Source organism: Panthera tigris, chromosome D1, assembly GCF_018350195.1.
Source record: "Panthera tigris isolate Pti1 chromosome D1, P.tigris_Pti1_mat1.1, whole genome shotgun sequence".
NCBI classification, from domain to species: Eukaryota; Metazoa; Chordata; class Mammalia; order Carnivora; family Felidae; genus Panthera; species Panthera tigris.
In genome coordinates this window covers 62,285,212-62,303,269 of record NC_056669.1, presented here as the reverse complement: position 1 = coordinate 62,303,269, position 18,058 = coordinate 62,285,212, and the positions used below count along the sequence as shown (strand labels likewise).

The 18,058-nt window shown below is 39.4% G+C and overlaps 2 protein-coding genes across 2 annotated transcripts; both read right to left on the bottom strand.

Moving 5' to 3' along the window:
- Positions 1 to 207: 207 nt before the first annotated feature.
- On the bottom strand, positions 208 to 1,167 carry LOC102953009 (olfactory receptor 56A3-like). The gene has a single exon (XM_007083269.2). It carries the CDS (start codon positions 1,165 to 1,167, stop codon positions 208 to 210), a length of 960 nt encoding a protein of 319 aa, XP_007083331.2.
- Positions 1,168 to 16,722: 15,555 nt separating this feature from the next.
- On the bottom strand, positions 16,723 to 17,670 carry LOC102960438 (olfactory receptor 56A3-like). Its single transcript, XM_007083135.2, has one exon. It carries the CDS (start codon positions 17,668 to 17,670, stop codon positions 16,723 to 16,725), a length of 948 nt encoding a protein of 315 aa, XP_007083197.2.
- Between the last annotated feature and the right edge of the window lie 388 nt (positions 17,671 to 18,058).

Genomic DNA, 18,058 nt, shown 5'->3' with positions numbered 1-18,058 from the left:
GAGGACAAAGTCAGGTAGGGAAAGGAGGGCCATATCCTTAGTCTCTTCAGAAACCCATGGTGGGTAAGAAGTGTGATGTGACTGGGTAAAGGGAAACCATATCGTTTTCATCATCAGGCATGCCCCAATGAGAAGATTAGGACTATTTCTATCTCCCTGTCCCTGCCTTCTGATTGTGGTTTTGAGAAGAGCCAAGCAAGAGCATGATTACTTTCTGTTCTCTCTTGCCCTCTTCAGTAATTTCCTAATCCCCTCTTTAATCTCCTGAGTTCGTACCCCATAGACAATGGGGTTGAGAGCTGCAGGAATTACATGGTGTAACACATTAAGTAAGACAGGGATATCAGGGGAAATTTTTTTCTTGGCAATGTGGGTAAAAACAAAAACCAGCAGGATGGTGCTGAAGAAGAGGATGAGGATGAAGTGAGAGCCACAAGTGCTCAGAGCTTTGGCAGCTGCCCCTTTTGTCTTAAGTCTAAGAACGGCTCGTAGGATGAAGGCATAGGAGAAGATGATGAGGGTCAGGTCAGAGCCCAGAAGAGTCCAGGCCATGATTAACTGGAAAATTCTGTTAAGGGCAATATTATCACAGGAGAGCTTGGACACAGAGAGATTAGCACAGATACAATTATCAATTATATTTTTTCTGCAATAATGGAGCCGGGCAGAGAGGATGGGAATGAATATAGTAAGAACTGCATTTCTGGCCAAAGTAAAAATGGCAGCTTTGGCTACGAAATGGTCAGTGATGATGGATGGGTACCTCAGTGGGTGGCAGATGGCTACATAGCGGTCATAGGCCATGACCATGAATGTGCAGGACTCCATGCCAAGGAAGCAATTCATGATGTACATCTGGAGGAAGCAGGCATAGAAGCTGATGGACTTGAGGTCAAACCAGAAGATGGCCAGGACCTTGGGGATGACAGTGAGGCAGAGCACGATATCCAATAGTGACAGGAAACTGAGCAGGTAATACATGGGTTCATGCAGAGAGGCTTCCAGCCAGATGGTGATCAGGAGAACACTATTGGCTCCGATGGCCAGGAGAAAGAGGAGGCTGAGTGGCAGGGACAACCAGAGCTTCCAGCTGGGGAACCTGGCAAAACAATTCAGGAGGAAGTCTGAAACCTGAACGGAGATGGTGCCATTTTGATGTGCTGTCATATTTTGTCATATATTTCTACAGCTTTCTTTTAGTGACCTATAAAATTAGGATAAACATTAGCTACTGACTTAAGACACATGAATTTAGAACAGTTTGCTTCATCTAGGTGAAACTTGTGATTCCTAGCAGGTCATACAGATCCATTTGATATCATCTGTACATCCTTTGTGGTATGTTACTCAGAAAATTCTAGTACTAAACAATAGATGACTGTGATAATATAGTTCATTTATACGTGTTAGATTTTTTCTTTAAAAAATTTTTTTTAATGTCTATTTATTTTGGAGACAGAAAGACAGAGCATGAGAAAAGGAGAGGCAGAGAGAGAGGGAGACACAGAATCCAAAGCAGGCTCCAGGCTCTGAGCCATCAGCACAGATCCCAACACAGGGCTCAAACCCAACCAACTGAGCCACCCAGGCACCCCTGATTTTCTTTTAAATAGAAAGTCATTTCTTTGCAGAAACATAAAGAAAGGGAAAATTGCTTAGGAACTCCTTTGTTTTAGCTGAGTGTCTAAATTTGTACTTGTAAGTTTCTTCCTTATTTTTTTTTTGACTGCATAGACTATCATATGACATATAAGCACACAATATGCCCTGATAAGTAGCAAAACCTGGGCCAAGTAAGGACTCAGATACATGACTGTCTCTCATGCACCCTCATGCACATGTAATCCTTGGGCAGGTTTCCAGAAATCTGGAATCTTTCTTTCTCTTGCACTTACACTCTGACTCCTGCTTCCACTGCTCTGAGTATAATTTTCTTCTTAGTTTCTTTTCATGTTGTGTCTATTGTTTTCTGTTATTATTATTATTATTATTAGTATTAATTTTTATTGTAGGGACCACCAAACTCCAGTGACTCTCAGAGAACTTTAAACATCTCTCCTAAACATTGTTTAGGACATTATTGTGTGCATCCAGTGATGGATACCTCAGTGATCATCTGGGCATAATTCTCTGTTTTTGCAGCATAGCTTTAGAGATTCTTTAGATTGAGCTTAAACTGAGGAACCACTTTCTTACTCCCACTGACCCCAGTTGTGGTCTCTGTCTTCAACGTCTAATGTTATTTAGATTAAATTTAATTCCTCCCCCATGATTCAAACATTTGTGGGCAGATTGTTTGCCATAAAGCCACTACATTTTAGCGTGTACAGTTGAAAACTCCGAATCATCTAAGTAAGCGCCAGATGATACACTCTCCAGGCTTCCTACCCCCATCCCCATTCATCTCCTATAGACAAATTCCTGCCCCTCTGCATCTCTGGAAGCACCCAGAAAAATACGTAAAAAGGCAAGAGAACAGCAAAAGGGAAGGTTCCAGAGTACAGTTTCTCACACGTGCCTCCTGATCTGAGACAGCATGCGGTCTCTCCTATCCTGTTTTTGCACTACTTTTACAGTAGTGACTCAGGAATGGAACGGAGCACAGATCTGGACTAAAGAGAAATGTCTCCCCCCACCATGCCCAGTGTTCTGCCTACTCCTGGTATAGCTGCCCCTCAGGCACCCTCTATCCAGACTCACTTACAGAGGATGTGAGCAGGGGTCTGGCTCCACTGATATTGGAGTTCCGGCTAGTTCCTGAAATAGCTGGGTGTAGTTATAACTCCAGAGCATCAGGGACTTTGCCCTCAGGGAACTTCTCCATCCCCATTTCCCTGTGCTTAAAAGGCCCTCCTGGGAGACAAGCAGGCAGGTAGGAGAAGGAAATGTTTTTCTTTCTCTCTAAAAGGAAGGAGATCTGGTAATCCAGCCCAACATTGACTGCGTCCTGTAGGCAGTTGGTCTCCTGGGGCTCGGGGTCTTATATCCATCCATCCATCCATCCATCCTTCCATCCATCCACGTTCACACTCGTTTGCACAGGCACACTGGGTGTCCTCCATGGGTCTAATAATCTCACTCAGAAGTTCCAATGGGCTTCCTGCAGCCCATTGGCAGATAGGTGCCTCCCAAACCATGCTATTAAATGGACGGATGTAAATTTATAATGACTTTCATCATGGCGTTATAATGATAAGAATGCAAGAGTAACTTGGAAAAAATATTCCTGAGAAAATGCAATGTGTTTTTAAAAGAGAGAGTCCTATCATGATTTTTGCTGTAATGGAAGATTTTTCAAATGGGATGTGTATACAACTGTATACTAGGAAACAGGAGTCTTTTCTATTTCATTTTGAGCCTCATGTGAATTATTCCCATCCTCAAATTATGGGAGCAAGCATCATCAGTTTGTTTTTTCTTTCTTACGTTTCAGTGTAAAAACTTGATTGTAGTTGACACACAATGTTGCGTTAGTTTCAGGTGTACAACATGGTGATTCGACAAGTGTATACAGTTAAGTTATACTGCACTCACCACAGGTATAGCTACCAGCCATCACCATATAACACAAGTACAGTAGCATTGACCGTGTTCCCTGGGCTGTGCTGTCAGCATCAGTTTCTTTAAAGGTCTTCTTTTACTCTATTTTTATTTCCCTGTCCCTGAATACCTCAACTTCACTCCTATTTCCTTTCTCTTTAGAAAAGTAAAAGCTCCAGTGTGTTTAAAATATGTCTTTCTAATTAATCTTAGGAATACTTAAATATGCTTATATGTCCACCTATGGAAAGATGAATGGATTGAATTTTATAAATATAGTGGATCATAAATCTGATGTTATTCTTTGTTTTCACTCAACAGTAAATCATGAACAACTATCCCTGTTACTCTTGTAAGTCCACTTCATTCTTTTTGATTTCGGTTTAATTACAATTATGTACTTTTCTTTTTTTATGTAAATGATCTACACCCAAATGATCAATAATTAATTCTACTTTTTTTTTAGTTGTTAGCATTATTTATTTTTCTTTTAGTTTTTTAAAAATTTACATCCAAATTAGCATATAGTGCAACAATGATTTCAGGAGTAGATTCCTTCGTGCCCATTACCCATTTAGCACATCCCGCCTCCCACATCTCCTAGTAACTCTGTTTGTTCTCCATTTTTATGAGTCTCTTATGCTTTGTCCCCCTCCCTGTTTTTATATTATTTTTGTTTCCCTTCCCTTATGTTCATCTGTTTTGTCTCTTAAAGTCCTCATATGAGTGAAGTCATATGATATTTGTCTTTCTCTGACTGACTAATTTCACTTAGCATAATACCCTCCAGTTCCATCCATGTAGTTGCAAATGGCAAGATTTCATTCTTTTTGATTGCCAAGGATTACTCCATTGTATATATATACCACATCTTCTTTATCCATTCATCCATCGGTGGACATTTGGGCTCTTTCCATACTTTGGCTATTGTTGATAGTGCTGCTATAAACATGGGGGTGCATGTGTCCCTTCGAAACAGCACACCTGTATCCTGTGGATAAATGCCTAGTAGTGCAATTGCTGGGTCGTAGGGTAGTTCTATTTTTAGTTTTTTGAGGAACCTCCATACTGTTTTCCAGAGTGGCTGCACCAACTTGCATTCCCACCAACAATGCAAAAGAGATCCTCTTTCTCTGCATCCTTGCCAACATCTGTTTTTGCCTGAGTTGTTAATGTTCGCCATTCTGACAGGTGTGAGGTGGTATCTCATTGTGGTTTTGGTTTGTATTTCCCTGATGATGAGTGATGTGGAGCATTTTTTCATGTGTCCGTTGGCCATCTGGATGTCTTCCTTGGAGAGGTGTCTATTCATGTCTTTTGCCCATTTCTTCACAGGATGATTTGTTTTTTGGGTGTTGAGTTTGATAAGTTTTTTATAGATTTTGGATACTAACCCTTTATGTGATATGTCATTTGCAAATATCTTCTCCTATTCTGTCAGTTGCCTTTTAGTTTTGCTGATTGTTTCTTTCGCTGTGTAGAAGCTTTTTATTTTAATGAGGTCCCAGTAGTTCATTTTGGCTATGTTTCCCTTGCCTCCAGAGACGTGTTGAGTAAGAAGGTGCTGCGGCCAAGTCAAAACCCTCTTCAAGGGTTTTGATGGCTTCCTGTCTTACATTGAGGTCTTTCATCCATTTTGAGTTTATTTTTGTGTTTGGTGTAAGAAAGTGGTTCAGGTTCATTCTTCTGCATGTCGCTGTCCAGTTTTCTCAGCACCAGTTGCTGAAGAGACTGTCTTTATTCCATTGGATATTCTTTTCTGCTTTGTCAAAGATTAGTTGGCCATACATTTGTGGGTCCATTTCTGGGTTCTCTATTCTGTTCCATTGATCTGAGTGTCTGTTCTTGTGCCAGTACCTTACTCTCTGGATGATTACCTCTTTGTAGTAGTTTGAAGTCCTTGATTGTGATGCCTCCTGCTTTGGTTTTCTTTTTCAAGATTGCTTTGGCTATTCGGGGTCTTTTCTGGTTCCATACAAATTTTAGGATTATTTGTTCTGGCTCTGTGAAGAATGCTGGTGTTATTTTGATAGGGATTGCATTGAATATGTAAATTGCTTTGGGTAGTATCGACATTTTCACAATATTTATTCTTCCTATCCAGGAGCATGAATCTTTTTCCATTTTTTGTGTCTTATCCAATCTCTTTCATAAGCTTTCTATAGTTTTCAGTGTATAGATTCTTCACGTCCTTGGTTAGGTTTATTCCTAGGTATTTTATGGGTGTTGGTGCAATTGGAACTGGGATCAATTCCTTGATTTCTCTGTCGCTTCATTGTTGGTGTATAGGAATGCAACCGATTTCTCTGCATTGATTTTATATCCTGCAACTTTGCTGAATTCATGAATCAGTTCTAGCAGTTTTTTTTTTTTTTTTTTTTGGAATCGTTAGGGTTTTCCATAAAGAGTATCATGTCATCTGCGGAGAGTGAAAGTTTGGCTTCCTCATGGCCAATTTGGATGCCTTTTATTTCTTTGTGTTTTCTGATTGTTGAGGCTAAGACTTCCAATGCTATATTGAATAACATTGGCAAGAGTGGATATCCCTGTCTTGTTCCTGACCTTAGGGGGAAAGCTCTCAGTTTTTCCCCATTGAGGATGTTATTAGCATTGGGTCGGTCATATATGGCTTTTATGATCTTCACATATGATCCCTCTGTCCCTACTTTCTTGAGGGTTTTTATCAAGAAAGGATGCTGTATTTTGTCAAATGCTTTCTCTGCATCTACTGAGAAGATTATATGGTTCTTGTCCTTTCTTTTATTGATGTGATGAATCACGTTAATTGTTTTACGGATATTGAACCAGTCCTGCATCCCAGGTATAAATCCTACTTGGTCATGGTAAATAATTTTTTAATGTTGTTGGAGCTGGTTGGTTAATATCTTGTTGAGGATTTTTGCCTCCATGTTCATCAAGGAAATTGGTCTATAGTTCTTATTAGTGGGGACTCTGGTTTTGGAATCTAGTTAATGCTGGTTTCATAGAATGGGTTTGGAAGTTTTCGTTCCATTTCTATTTTTTGGGAACAGCTTCAAGAGAATAGGTGTTAACTCTTCATTAAATGTTTCATAGAATTCCCATGGATAGCCATCTGGTCCTGGACTCTGGTTTTTTGGATTTGTGATTACTGCTTCGATTTCCTTACTGGTTATGGATCTGTTAAAATTTTCTATTTCTTTCTGTTTTAAGTTTGTGTATAGGTATATACACATAAGTTGTGTATAGGTATAGTGTATATATTTAGTGTATATGTTTCTAGGAATTTGTCCATTTCTTCCAGATTGCCATTTTATTGGCATATAATTTCTCATATTGGTGCTCATATAATTGCTGTTATTATTGTTTATATTTCTGGTGTGTTGGTTGTCATCTTTCCTCTTTCATTCTTGATTTTATTTATTTGGGTCCTTTCCTTTTTCTTTTTGATCAAAGTGGCTACTGGTTTATCAACTTTGTTAATTCATTCAAAGAACCAGCTTCTGGTTTCATTGATGTGTTCTACTATTTTGTTTTGTTTTGTTTTGTTTTGGTTTGGTTTCAATAGCATCAATTTCTGCTCTCTTTTTTATTATTTCCTGTCTTCTGCTGGTTTGGGGTTTTATTTGCTGTTCTTTTTCCAGCTCTTTAAGGTCAGGTTATGTTTTGTGTCTGAGATCTTTCTTCCTTCTTTAGGAAGGCCTGGATTGCTATATAGTTTCCTCTTATGACCGCCTGTGCTGTATCCCAGAGGTTTTGGGTTGTGGTGTTATCATTTCCATTGGCTTGCATACACTTTTAAATTTCCTCTTTAAATTCTTGGTAGCCCATTTGTTCTTTAGTAGGATGTTCTTCAGTCTCCAAGTATTTGTTACCTTTCCAAATTTTTTCTTGTGGTTGATTTCAAGTTTATAGCATTGTGGTCTGAAAATACGCACGGTATGATCTTGATCTTTTTGTACTTGCTGAGGCCTGATTTGTGTCCCAGTATATGGTGTATTTTGGAGAACGTTCTATGTGCACTGGAGAGTAATGTGTATTCCCCTGCTTTACGATGAAATGTTCTGAATATATCTGCTAAGTCCATCTGGTCCAGTGTGTCATTCACAGCCGTTATTTGCTTGTTGATTTTTTTGATTAGATGATGTGTCCATTGCTATGAGTGGGGTGTTGAAGTCTCTTACTATTGTGGTGTTACTATCGATGAGTTTCTTTATGTTTGTGATTAACTGATTAATATATTTGGGTGCTCCACATTTGGCGCATAAATGTTTACAACTGTTAGGTCTTCTTGGTGGGTAGCCCCTTGATTATGATATAATGCCTTTCTGCATCTCTTGATACAGTCTTTCTTTTAATGTCTAGATTGTCTGATATAAGTATGGCTACTCAGGCTTTCTTTTGTTGACGATTAGCATGATAGATGGTTCTCCCTCCCCTTACATTCAATCTGAAGATGTCTTTAGGTCTAAAGTGGGTCTCTTGTAAACAGCATATAGATGGATCTTATTTTCTTAACCATTCTGTTACCCTATGTCTTTTGATTGGAGCATTGAGTCCATTGACGTTTAGAGTGAATACGAAAAGTTACGAATTTATGGCCATTATGTTGCCTGTAGAGTTGGAGTTTCTGATGGTGTTCTCTGGTCCTTTCTAAGCTTTGATGCTTTTGGTATGCATATCTTGGTCTGTTGCAAGTTTCAAAATGGTGTGTCTTGGTGTTGACATGTTTTTGTTGACTTTTAGGGGAGTTCTCTGTGCCTCTTGGACTTGAACGCCTGTTTCTTTCTTCAGATTGGGGAAGTTCTCAGCTCTAATTTTTTTCAAATAAAACTTTGGTCTCTTTTTCATTCTCTTTTGTAACTCCTATCGCACAGGTACTGTTGTGCTTTAAGGAATCACTGAGTTTCCCAAGTCTATATTTGTGATCTAATAGTTTTCTTTCCCTCTTCTTTTCAGCTTCAGTATTTTCCATAATTTTATCTTCTGTATCACCTATTTATTTCTCTGCTTCTTCAATCATCATTATGATTACATCCAGTCAATTTTGCATCTCAGGTATAGAATTTTTTATTTTGGCCTGACTAGTTTTTAGGTCTTTTATCTCTGCAGCAGGGGCTTCTCTGGTGTCTTCTATGTATTTTTCAAGCCCAGCAAGGATTCTCACAACTGTTGTTCTAAATTCTTGTTCAGATTGCTTCTGAACTGTTTTACTTCTACCTGTTTTGAGCCAATCCCTATTTGTGATTTCTTCTTGATCTTTATTTTGGGGAGAATTCTTCCATCTTGTCATTTTGTCTAGGTTTCTCTTTTGCATGTCATGAAAGCTTGTTCATGTTTACGGCTCCTGAGAATAATGGTATATTAGGAGGCAGTCATAGAGTGTCCAGGGCCTAGCACTTCAGAAAGTATTTCTGGTGTTATCTGTGTATACTCTGCTATTGTGATTTGTTTGCTCTTTCCCCTGAATCAGTCCTCTGCAGAGTTCCTCCTTGCTTACATTGGAGGGTTTTGGGAACTTTAACTAGGTGTGGCTTGATTTGTTTGTTAAAATAATCCTGATTTGAAAAAAAAAAAAAGCCTGATCCAAAAAAAATGGAAAAGGAACAAAAAACCCGAACAAACAAAAATCTATAAGCCTGATTCCAAAGAAAAATAAAGAAAGAAAGAAAAAAATAAGACTAATCCAAAAATCTGATAAAAAGACACCAAAAACCCCCAAACAAATGAACGAAAAACTATAAGCCTGATTAAAGAGAGAGAGAGAGAGAGAGAGAGGAGAAAAGAATAAATTAAAAAAAAAAAATCTTGCTCCTATTTCCTCCAGAGCTGAAGAACTGAAGCTGAGACTTTGGAGAACTCTATGATCAGTAGACTTCATGCATGCGGGGGTGCCTGTGTTGGTCCTGTGGGTGAGAGGCCCATTGCACTGGCTCATAGTCAGACCTGCCCTTGTAAAGATGTCCTGCAGGGCACATCGGGGCAGGGTTTGGTGTGACTTCAGCTTCCACTGGAGGTGCTGTGCTGCTCACTGAAGTCCAACCACACTCTTGGGGGTGGGGGGAGATGGTGTCACCCTGCTCTTTCTTCCCTGGGGTGGGGAGCTCATGCCTTCCACTGATCAGAGAGCCCTCACAGACAAGCAAACAATCTCCCCTCCTGTGTCTCAAACCTCCATTAGATCCTTGCCCTCAACCCATCTGTGCCTGGGCTGTTGACATGGCTGGCATGACAGCTCTCCTATGTTTTATCTCTGGTGCGTGTCCGGATTTTATAACTCCAAATCTTAAAGGACCTGGCAAGATACAGACCCACTGCCCTCTTCCCAAGGTGAACCTCACAGTGCTGCACCTGGTGCTGTTCTGTCCCAGAAAGACAGTCGCACTGCTGCGCAGGTGCCTGAAGTTTATGGTGAAGCAGAGCATCTGCCTGTGCCTTTGTCACCTGCTGTTAAGACTGCTCATAGGCTCCAGCTGGGTCTTTCGTCCTTGTAGAGTCAATATGCCCTCTTCCAAATGCAGTCCAGGAAGGGGAACGTGCGACCCAGAGGATCCCCATCCCATGGTGTCAGCTATCTGCTCCCAGGTCTCAGGCCTCCTCTTCTGAAGCACTGTGACCCACCTGAATTGACTCCAGGGAATGGTAAGGACCTCCAAAACCTAGGAATTTGATCTCTACTTTTCGCAAGAACTTTCTGGAGTTTTCCCAGTCCCCCAGACAGTGGTTTTGGGGGAGTGCTTTTCTTGCATTAACCTGATGAGATGCTGCCTCTCTCCCATCTCTCCTCATCTCGAAAAGAGCTCCCTACCCTCCATGGCACCATGGCTTTTCTCTCCCCCAATTCCTGTGTCCACACCTCATACCTGCCTGGTTCTCTCTCTCAAACTATGCAGACTGTTCTCCCAGTCCTCAAATTGATTTACTAGGTGTTCAAGATTTGAAGTTGATCTAGCTGTGTTCAAGGGACGAGCAAGCCCTGGGTCCCTCAACTACTCCAGCTTAACTCCTCCAATGTCTGGTACTTCTTCAACCACAGACATTTGCTATGTGGATGTGATTAGAACCCATTCATGGCTTCTTTTACTCTATATGGCAGAATAGCTGCAACAGAAACTACGTGGCCTTAAAAATCTGGGCTTTTGAAAGAAAATTTCTACTGTTCTCAGTGCTAGTGTTTAATATATGCATCTTTCTATTATCAGTCAGCCTTCAGATAATATTATTCTATTTCATATATAAGATATGAATTTATAAAGGTTTATTTCCATTTGACCCCTCCATATCATTCTTCTATTTTTACCACACATTTTATTTCTACATAGTTTATAAACTCTAATACATTGTCACTATGTTTTTCTCCCCTACTTCCTCTCTATGCTTTCAATGACCAAATATATGAATACTAGACTGGTTAATATTATCTCATCTGTCATCAGGTCACTCTACTTTTTTTTTTCAGCATTATTTCTCTATGTTTTTTAGTTTAAATAGTTTACATTTCTATACCTTTAAATTCTTTGTTTTTTTCCCCCCATACTGTCAAATCTGCTATCAAAGTCTGTGTACAGGCAGCACCAGTTTTAAGAATTGAAATATTAACTATATCATACATTTCAAGTACCCCCATATTCATATATACAAAATAGAGCTCACAAAATTCAAGCAAGATTTAAATTACACAAAAAGGAAAATATAAACAAGTACTTTTGTAACTACAAGACATTTGAAAACTCTCACTGACAAAGGACAATGTGTCCTGCATCCTGGAATTAGATAGCTACTTTATTCCTAGGTTTTAGTGTGTGCAGTCAGATCTAATATTCTATGACTTGTCTCAGCTTTCCCCCATGTGGCATCTAATCTAAGCATGCTGGGTTCATAGTATAATTATTTGAATAATATTTTGGAAGGTAGAGGTCTTAGCATTGAGTTATCATTTCTATTAGACTGTACTGTGCTACATTTTCTCTGGATCGTGCCTGGTTCTGATGAAGGGAATCCTGTTTTTCAGCCCCAATTTCCTCTGTATAGCTTTGGTTTTTTTTTTGTTTTCCAGTTTTTAAATTTTATTTATTTTTTTTGAAATTTATTGTCAAATTGGTTTCCATACAACACCCAGTGCTCATCCCAAAATGTGCCCTCCTCAATACGCATCACCCTTCTTCCCCTCCCTCCCACCCGCCATCAACCCTCAGTTTGTTCTCAGTTTTTAAAAGTCTCTTATGCTTTGGCTCTCTCCCACTCTAACCTCTTTTTTTTTTCCTTCACCTTCCCCATGGGTTTCTGTTAAGTTTCTCAGGATCCACATAAGAGTGAAAACATATGGTATCTGTCTTTCTCTGTATGGCTTATTTCACTTAGCATAACACTCTCCAGTTCCATCCACGTTGCTACAAAGGGCCACATTTCATTCTTTCTCATTGACACATAGTACTCCATTGTGTATATAAACCACAATTTCTTTATCCATTCATCAGTTGATGGATATTTAGGCTCTTTCCATAATTTGGCTATTGTTGAGAGTGCTTGTATAGCTTCGGTTTATAGGATTGTGTTACTTCCTTGGCTCAAACTCAAGTTCCTAATGCAATATTCTGCCTAGTCCTTCAAATCCTATTCCGTATTTGGGTCCTGACTTTGCCAAGTGGCCACTGCCACTTAGACCTCTACCTTAGAGTCTCTCTGGCTATGTCTTTCCTACATATTGACATTTCCCTTTGCTTCTTGGACTTCTCCTTCCTCCAGGCACAGACCGTTTGCACTTATAAACATGGACCTTGACTGTCCTGCTCATTACTGCAACCCCAGCACCATAACAAAGATGTCTATATTAGGTATCAATGAATATTTTGCAGATAATATAATATTGACTGTTGGCCTGAAGGGCCATTACCTTTCTCTGTTGTGCTCTGCATTGTTCTTCTGGCACAATTTCTGGTGTCAGCTGTGTCTGCCCCCAAATATTTGTCTCACTTTCTCTGCACATTGAAGGAAGGGTCTAATTGTGGGTAATAAGTAAGTAAACTGAAAAGTCTCACAACAAAATCTGAGCTGTAACATTTTGTGGATATGGGTATTAGGTTTTAAGAGACTGTTTTTCCTACTCCTATGTTTTACTGAATAATTATACCATTTTCACTATTAAGCATTTCAAATAAAATATACTTTATTAAAATAATAGAGTTGAAAATAACTAATTTAAAATACTCATACATATGTACCTGTAAATAGTGTTATGAGTAGTTTAAGGAATGACAGAGTATGATTATTAACATCTAACTTTTGATAAACCTTTGACACTATCATCTGTTGCTTCCCCTAGCACTAATATTCCTGTCTTATCATCAGTAAAGTCTTTATTTACATTTTTTTCTTAGCTTCTGTAACTTCCAAGGTTTACATATGACTTTCTTTTTTCTTTCTTTCTTTCTTTCTTTCTTTCTTTCTTTCTTTCTTTTTTTCTTTCTTTCTTTCTTTCTTAGAAAGAGAGAGAGAGAGAGAGAGAGAGAGAGAGAATGGCAGAGGGAAAGGGAGAGAGAAAGTCGCAAGCAGGCTCTGCACTGTCAGCACAGTGTTTGATGCAGGGCTTGATGCCAGGAACTGTGAGATCATGACCTGAGCCAGAATCAAGAGGAGGACGCTTAACCAACTGAGCCACCCAGGTGGCCTTATATGGTTGTATTTCAAATCTGTTGCTCCAGGATTTGAGGACTGTGTATTGTAAAAAGTAATAGATGGGCTTTCTCTTACTTTACCCTTCTCACACTGGTCTTTAAGACATAAGCACTCATGTAATGCAAGATTTTAAGACAGGGAAATCATTATTCATCCTCTAAAACACTGGCTTCCTTTCCTCCATATGGAAAAACATAAAAAAAAATAAAGTCACAGCCAAGAAGAAACAATATCGTTTTAATTCTTTTCCGAGAAGGATACATTTTTCCTCAGTTCAACTGCTCTCCTACCCATTTTTCATTTGCCTTTTGAAGCTGGATGTCTAGTGCTGAACTGATCCATATATTACCTACTAGTCACATGTGGCTGTTGAGCACCTGAAACTCAGTTGTCCTGACTGAAATATGCCGTAAATGTAAAATACATACTGGATTTCAAAGACCTGGAATACCTAAAAAGAATATAAAATATGTTATTATTAAATTCTTTTATATTTATTATGTGTTGAAGTTATAATGTTTTAGATATATTGGTTTCAACAAAATACGTAAGATCATTTTTACTTTTTACAGTTTGTTTATTTTCTTTTTATAGATTAATGTGGCTACTAAAATGTTTAAAATTAAGTATGTGGCCCACATTGTCCTGGACAGCACTGTTTTAGTATCAATTATTTTAGTGGGATAAAGCCATCGTTAATCTGTTCAACTTATCAAATGGATCTGTCAGTACTTCTTTTTTTTTTTTTTAACTTTTTTTTCAACGTTTTTTAATTTATTTTTGGGACAGAGAGAGACAGAGCATGAAAAGGGGAGGGGCAGAGAGAGAGAGGGAGACACAGAATCGGAAACAGGAAACAGGCTCCAGGCTCCTAGCCATCAGCCCAGAGCCTGACGCGGGGCGGGGCTCGAACTCACGGACCGCGAGATCGTGACCGGGCTGAAGTCGGACGCTTAACCGACTGCGCCACCCAGGCGCCCCTGTCACTACTTCTTTGATGTGAGCCATAAATGTGTATAAGTTGCATATAAACACAACAATGCAAAACTTTCAAAAATATAGGTTTTAAATATAAAGATTTTGCTAGTCTACTTTGGAAGACATGGCTTATGCCAAATTTTCTCAGTCTTGGGTGGTATATGCTTTAAATCCCCTGGTGTAGCCTTTTTCATGCATTCAATGTTCAAGTTTTCTAACAGCTAATTGGAGAGCTCTGGGTTTGTTATACAATGTGACCCTAGTAGAGATTAGTCCTGAAAGTTTTTAGTTCCTTGATGAGAAGATGTTAATATATGATAGTGTTTGAGCTAGTAGATTTTCATTAGCTCCTTAGAGATAGTAGGATAAATTTACTTTAGCACATTATATCTTCATATTCATAAGACCTTCCTGTTGCTATCCAGTTATTCACATTTTAAACCATGTCATTTTATTAAAGTTTAAATGTGCAAGAGAATGGGATTTTGGGGAGTTCTTTTTCAAGTGACAAAGAAAGAGGTTATTTATGGTATGAACCTAATTGGATCTTGACTTTTTTTTTTTTTTACTTTTGAGAAACATATTATTCCTAAATAGAATGTTGATTATGTACTTCTAAGTATTCTATGGTATTGTATTTATTTATTTATTTGTTGAGAATGAGAGAGAGAGAGAGAGCGAGAGAGAGAGAGAGAGAGCATATGAGGAGAGGAGGGACAGAGAGAGAAAAGGAAAGGGAGAATCCCAAGCAGACTTCTCAATGCAGAGCCATATGGGAGGCTCAGTCCCTCAAACCGTGAGTTCATGACCTGAACTTAAATCAAGAGTCAGATGCTTAACCAACTGAGCCACCCAGGCTTCTCTTAACTATTATTTCTTAATTATGTGTGTACAGGTTTATTTTTCAAATAGTAGCTCATAGTGATATCCAGAAGCAGAGGAATGAAACACCAATTTATTATTCTTCACTGTGAGATGGAGAAGATGAAGAAACAGACAGAGTTGTGCTGAGTGAAAGCTTAAGTAGTCTAAGGATGAATCCAGGTGCTCAGTTAAGGCTGAAAGACCCAGGTTTGGGGAGAGTATTGATTTAGACTGTTAAGAGATTTTCCTTCCATGGTCTAAACAAGGAAACACACTGATAAGTTGTTATTGAGGCACAAAAGCTCATATTTAGAAAGGATATTCTGGGGTGCCTGGGTGGCTCAGTCGGTTAAGCATCCGACTTCAGCTCAGGTCATGATCTCACACTCCGTGAGTTCAAGCCCTGCATCAGGCTCTGTGCTGACAGCTCGGTGCCTGGAGCCTGCTTCGGATTCTGTGTCTCCCTCTCTCTCTGCCCCTCCCCTGCTCATGCTCTGTCTCTCTCTGTCTCTAAAAAAAATTTAAAAAGCAAGGATATTCTAAAACAAATTGTTCACTATTCTCAGGGGTAGCCAATGAGTATATACCATGAAACACAACGAGAACACCTAATTTGTTCCCAAAGACCCCCCTTTTTTTTTGGTAGTTGTGCAAGACTTACAATTCAAACCTTAAGTCTCTATCTAGTGCTTAGAAACTGTACAGTTAATATGAAAACAATGTTCAGATATTATATTTTTCATATTTAAATTATTATTACAGGACGATACATAACAACACTTGCAAACTTTTTTTTTTTTAGTTTTTATTTTATTTGAGAGAGAGAGCGTATGCAAGTGAGTGAGGGGCAGAGAGAGCGAGAGGGAAAGAGTGATAACCAGAGCTCACCTGAAGTGGGGCTCAAGCTCACCTGATGTGGAACTGGAACTCACGAACCATGAGATCACTACCTGAGACTGAATCAGATGCTTAACTGACTGAGCCACCCAAGCGCCCAATTCTTGCAATCTTTAACTCATCAGAGGAACTGTATTTTGATACCATAAATTTTGACATCCTGAATGCAAAAGATAAACGTCCAAAGCACAAACCCTTTGGGGAGGAAAATTTATGAGTATCTCAAATCTAATCAAATACATTGCTAATTGTTGCACAAGTGACAAATCCATCCAAAAACTCTGTCCTCTTACAAACCTCATTTTGAATCACCACCCAAATGGAGACCCAATTAGGATAAGCAGTAATGATCCATCATTCAGGACTGAAATTTCACGCCTATGTCTTTGTCTTTAATATGCTCCCTTCTGTGGAAATAAGAATAAGAATGAATTACATATTATACAACTGTAAGCCAAAATGTCCACAGTTGTATATTCAACTCCAGAGGCATGACATATTAACAGCTGTATACTCAGGAACATAAATTTCTCACTTCAGAACCTGTCCCCCAAGGATTCCCAGTATTTTGTCAAAATAGGATATTTTGGGGGAAAATCAAAAGGGGTCAATGATAGTTCTAAGGGAGAAGTGAGAAAAAAAAGAAATTACAATGAAACTTAAGTTTTATTAAAGAAGACACGTTATCCAATTTACCCACTTTGAGATTGCAACTCGTGGATGTGAATTTCAACCCCCTCACCCATTATTGATTCAAAACTCAGGAATGCAGAGATCCTGTTGTCCTTATTAGCACCCTTTCTTTAATAATCTCTGGATTCCTTGCTTGATCTCCTGGGTTCGCACCCCATACACAATGGGGTTGAGGGCTGAGAAGATAACATGGTGGAGGATGTTGAGCAAGATTGGCACATCAGGGGAGACTTTCTTCTTCACCACAAGAGTGAGCACGAAGACCAGAAGGATGGTGCTGAAGAAGAGGATAAGGATGAAGTGGGAGCCACATGTGCTCAGGGCCTTGGCCACAGCACCCTCTGCCTTGAGTCTCAGCACAGCTCGCAGTATGAGGGTGTAGGAGAGAAAGATGAGGATGAGGTCAGATCCTAGCACAGTCCAGCTTATTGCAAACTGGTAAAGGCGATTGATGGTGACATCATCACAGGAGAGCCTGGAGACAGACATATTGGTGCAGATGCAGTTCTCAATGACCTTTCTCCCACAATAATGGAGTCGGGATGAGAGAATGGGGATAGGCATTGTAACAATACTACTCCTGGCCAAAATAAAGACAGCAGCCTTGACTACAAATTGGTCAGTGATGATGGATGGGTACCTCAGTGGGTGACAGATAGCCACATAACGGTCATAGGCCATGACCATGAATGTACAGGACTCCATGGCAAAGAAGCCATTCATGATGAACATCTGGAGGAAGCAGGCATAGAAACTGATGGACTTGAGGTCAAACCAGATGATAGCTAGGACCTTGGGAATGACAGTGAGACTGAGTATGATGTCCAGCAGGGAGAGGATGCTGAGTAGATAGTACATGGGCTCATGCAGAGAGGCTTCCACCCATATGGTGATCAGGAGAACACTATTGGCCACCATGGCCAGGAAGAGGAGGAGACTGAGTGGCAGGGACAACCAGAGCTGCCAGGTGTGGGACCTGACAAAACAATTCAGGAGGAAGTCTGAAACCTCAGAGGAGATGGTGCCATTTTGGTGTGATGTCATAGTTTGTCATATATTTCTACAGCTTTCTTGTAGTGGTCTGTAAAATTAGGATAAAAATTAGCTAGTGACACATGACACATGGATTTAGAACAATTTGCTTCACCTAGGTGATATGCTTGAGTCCTAGCAAGTCATCCAGAGTCATGTGAATTCATCTGTTTGTCCTTTGTGCCATGCTACTGGGATAATCCTAACAATTTAAGCAGTATAGAGGACTGAGGATATATGGTTTGTTTAGACATGTTTGATTTGTTCAAACATGTTATTTCTTTGCAGAAACTAAAGAGAAGGAGAGAATTGCCTAGAAAACTACTTTTGGACTGTTGTGTCCCAAATTGTTCTTATAAGTTTCTTCCTTTTGTGTTTTATTCTTTAATTATCATATAGA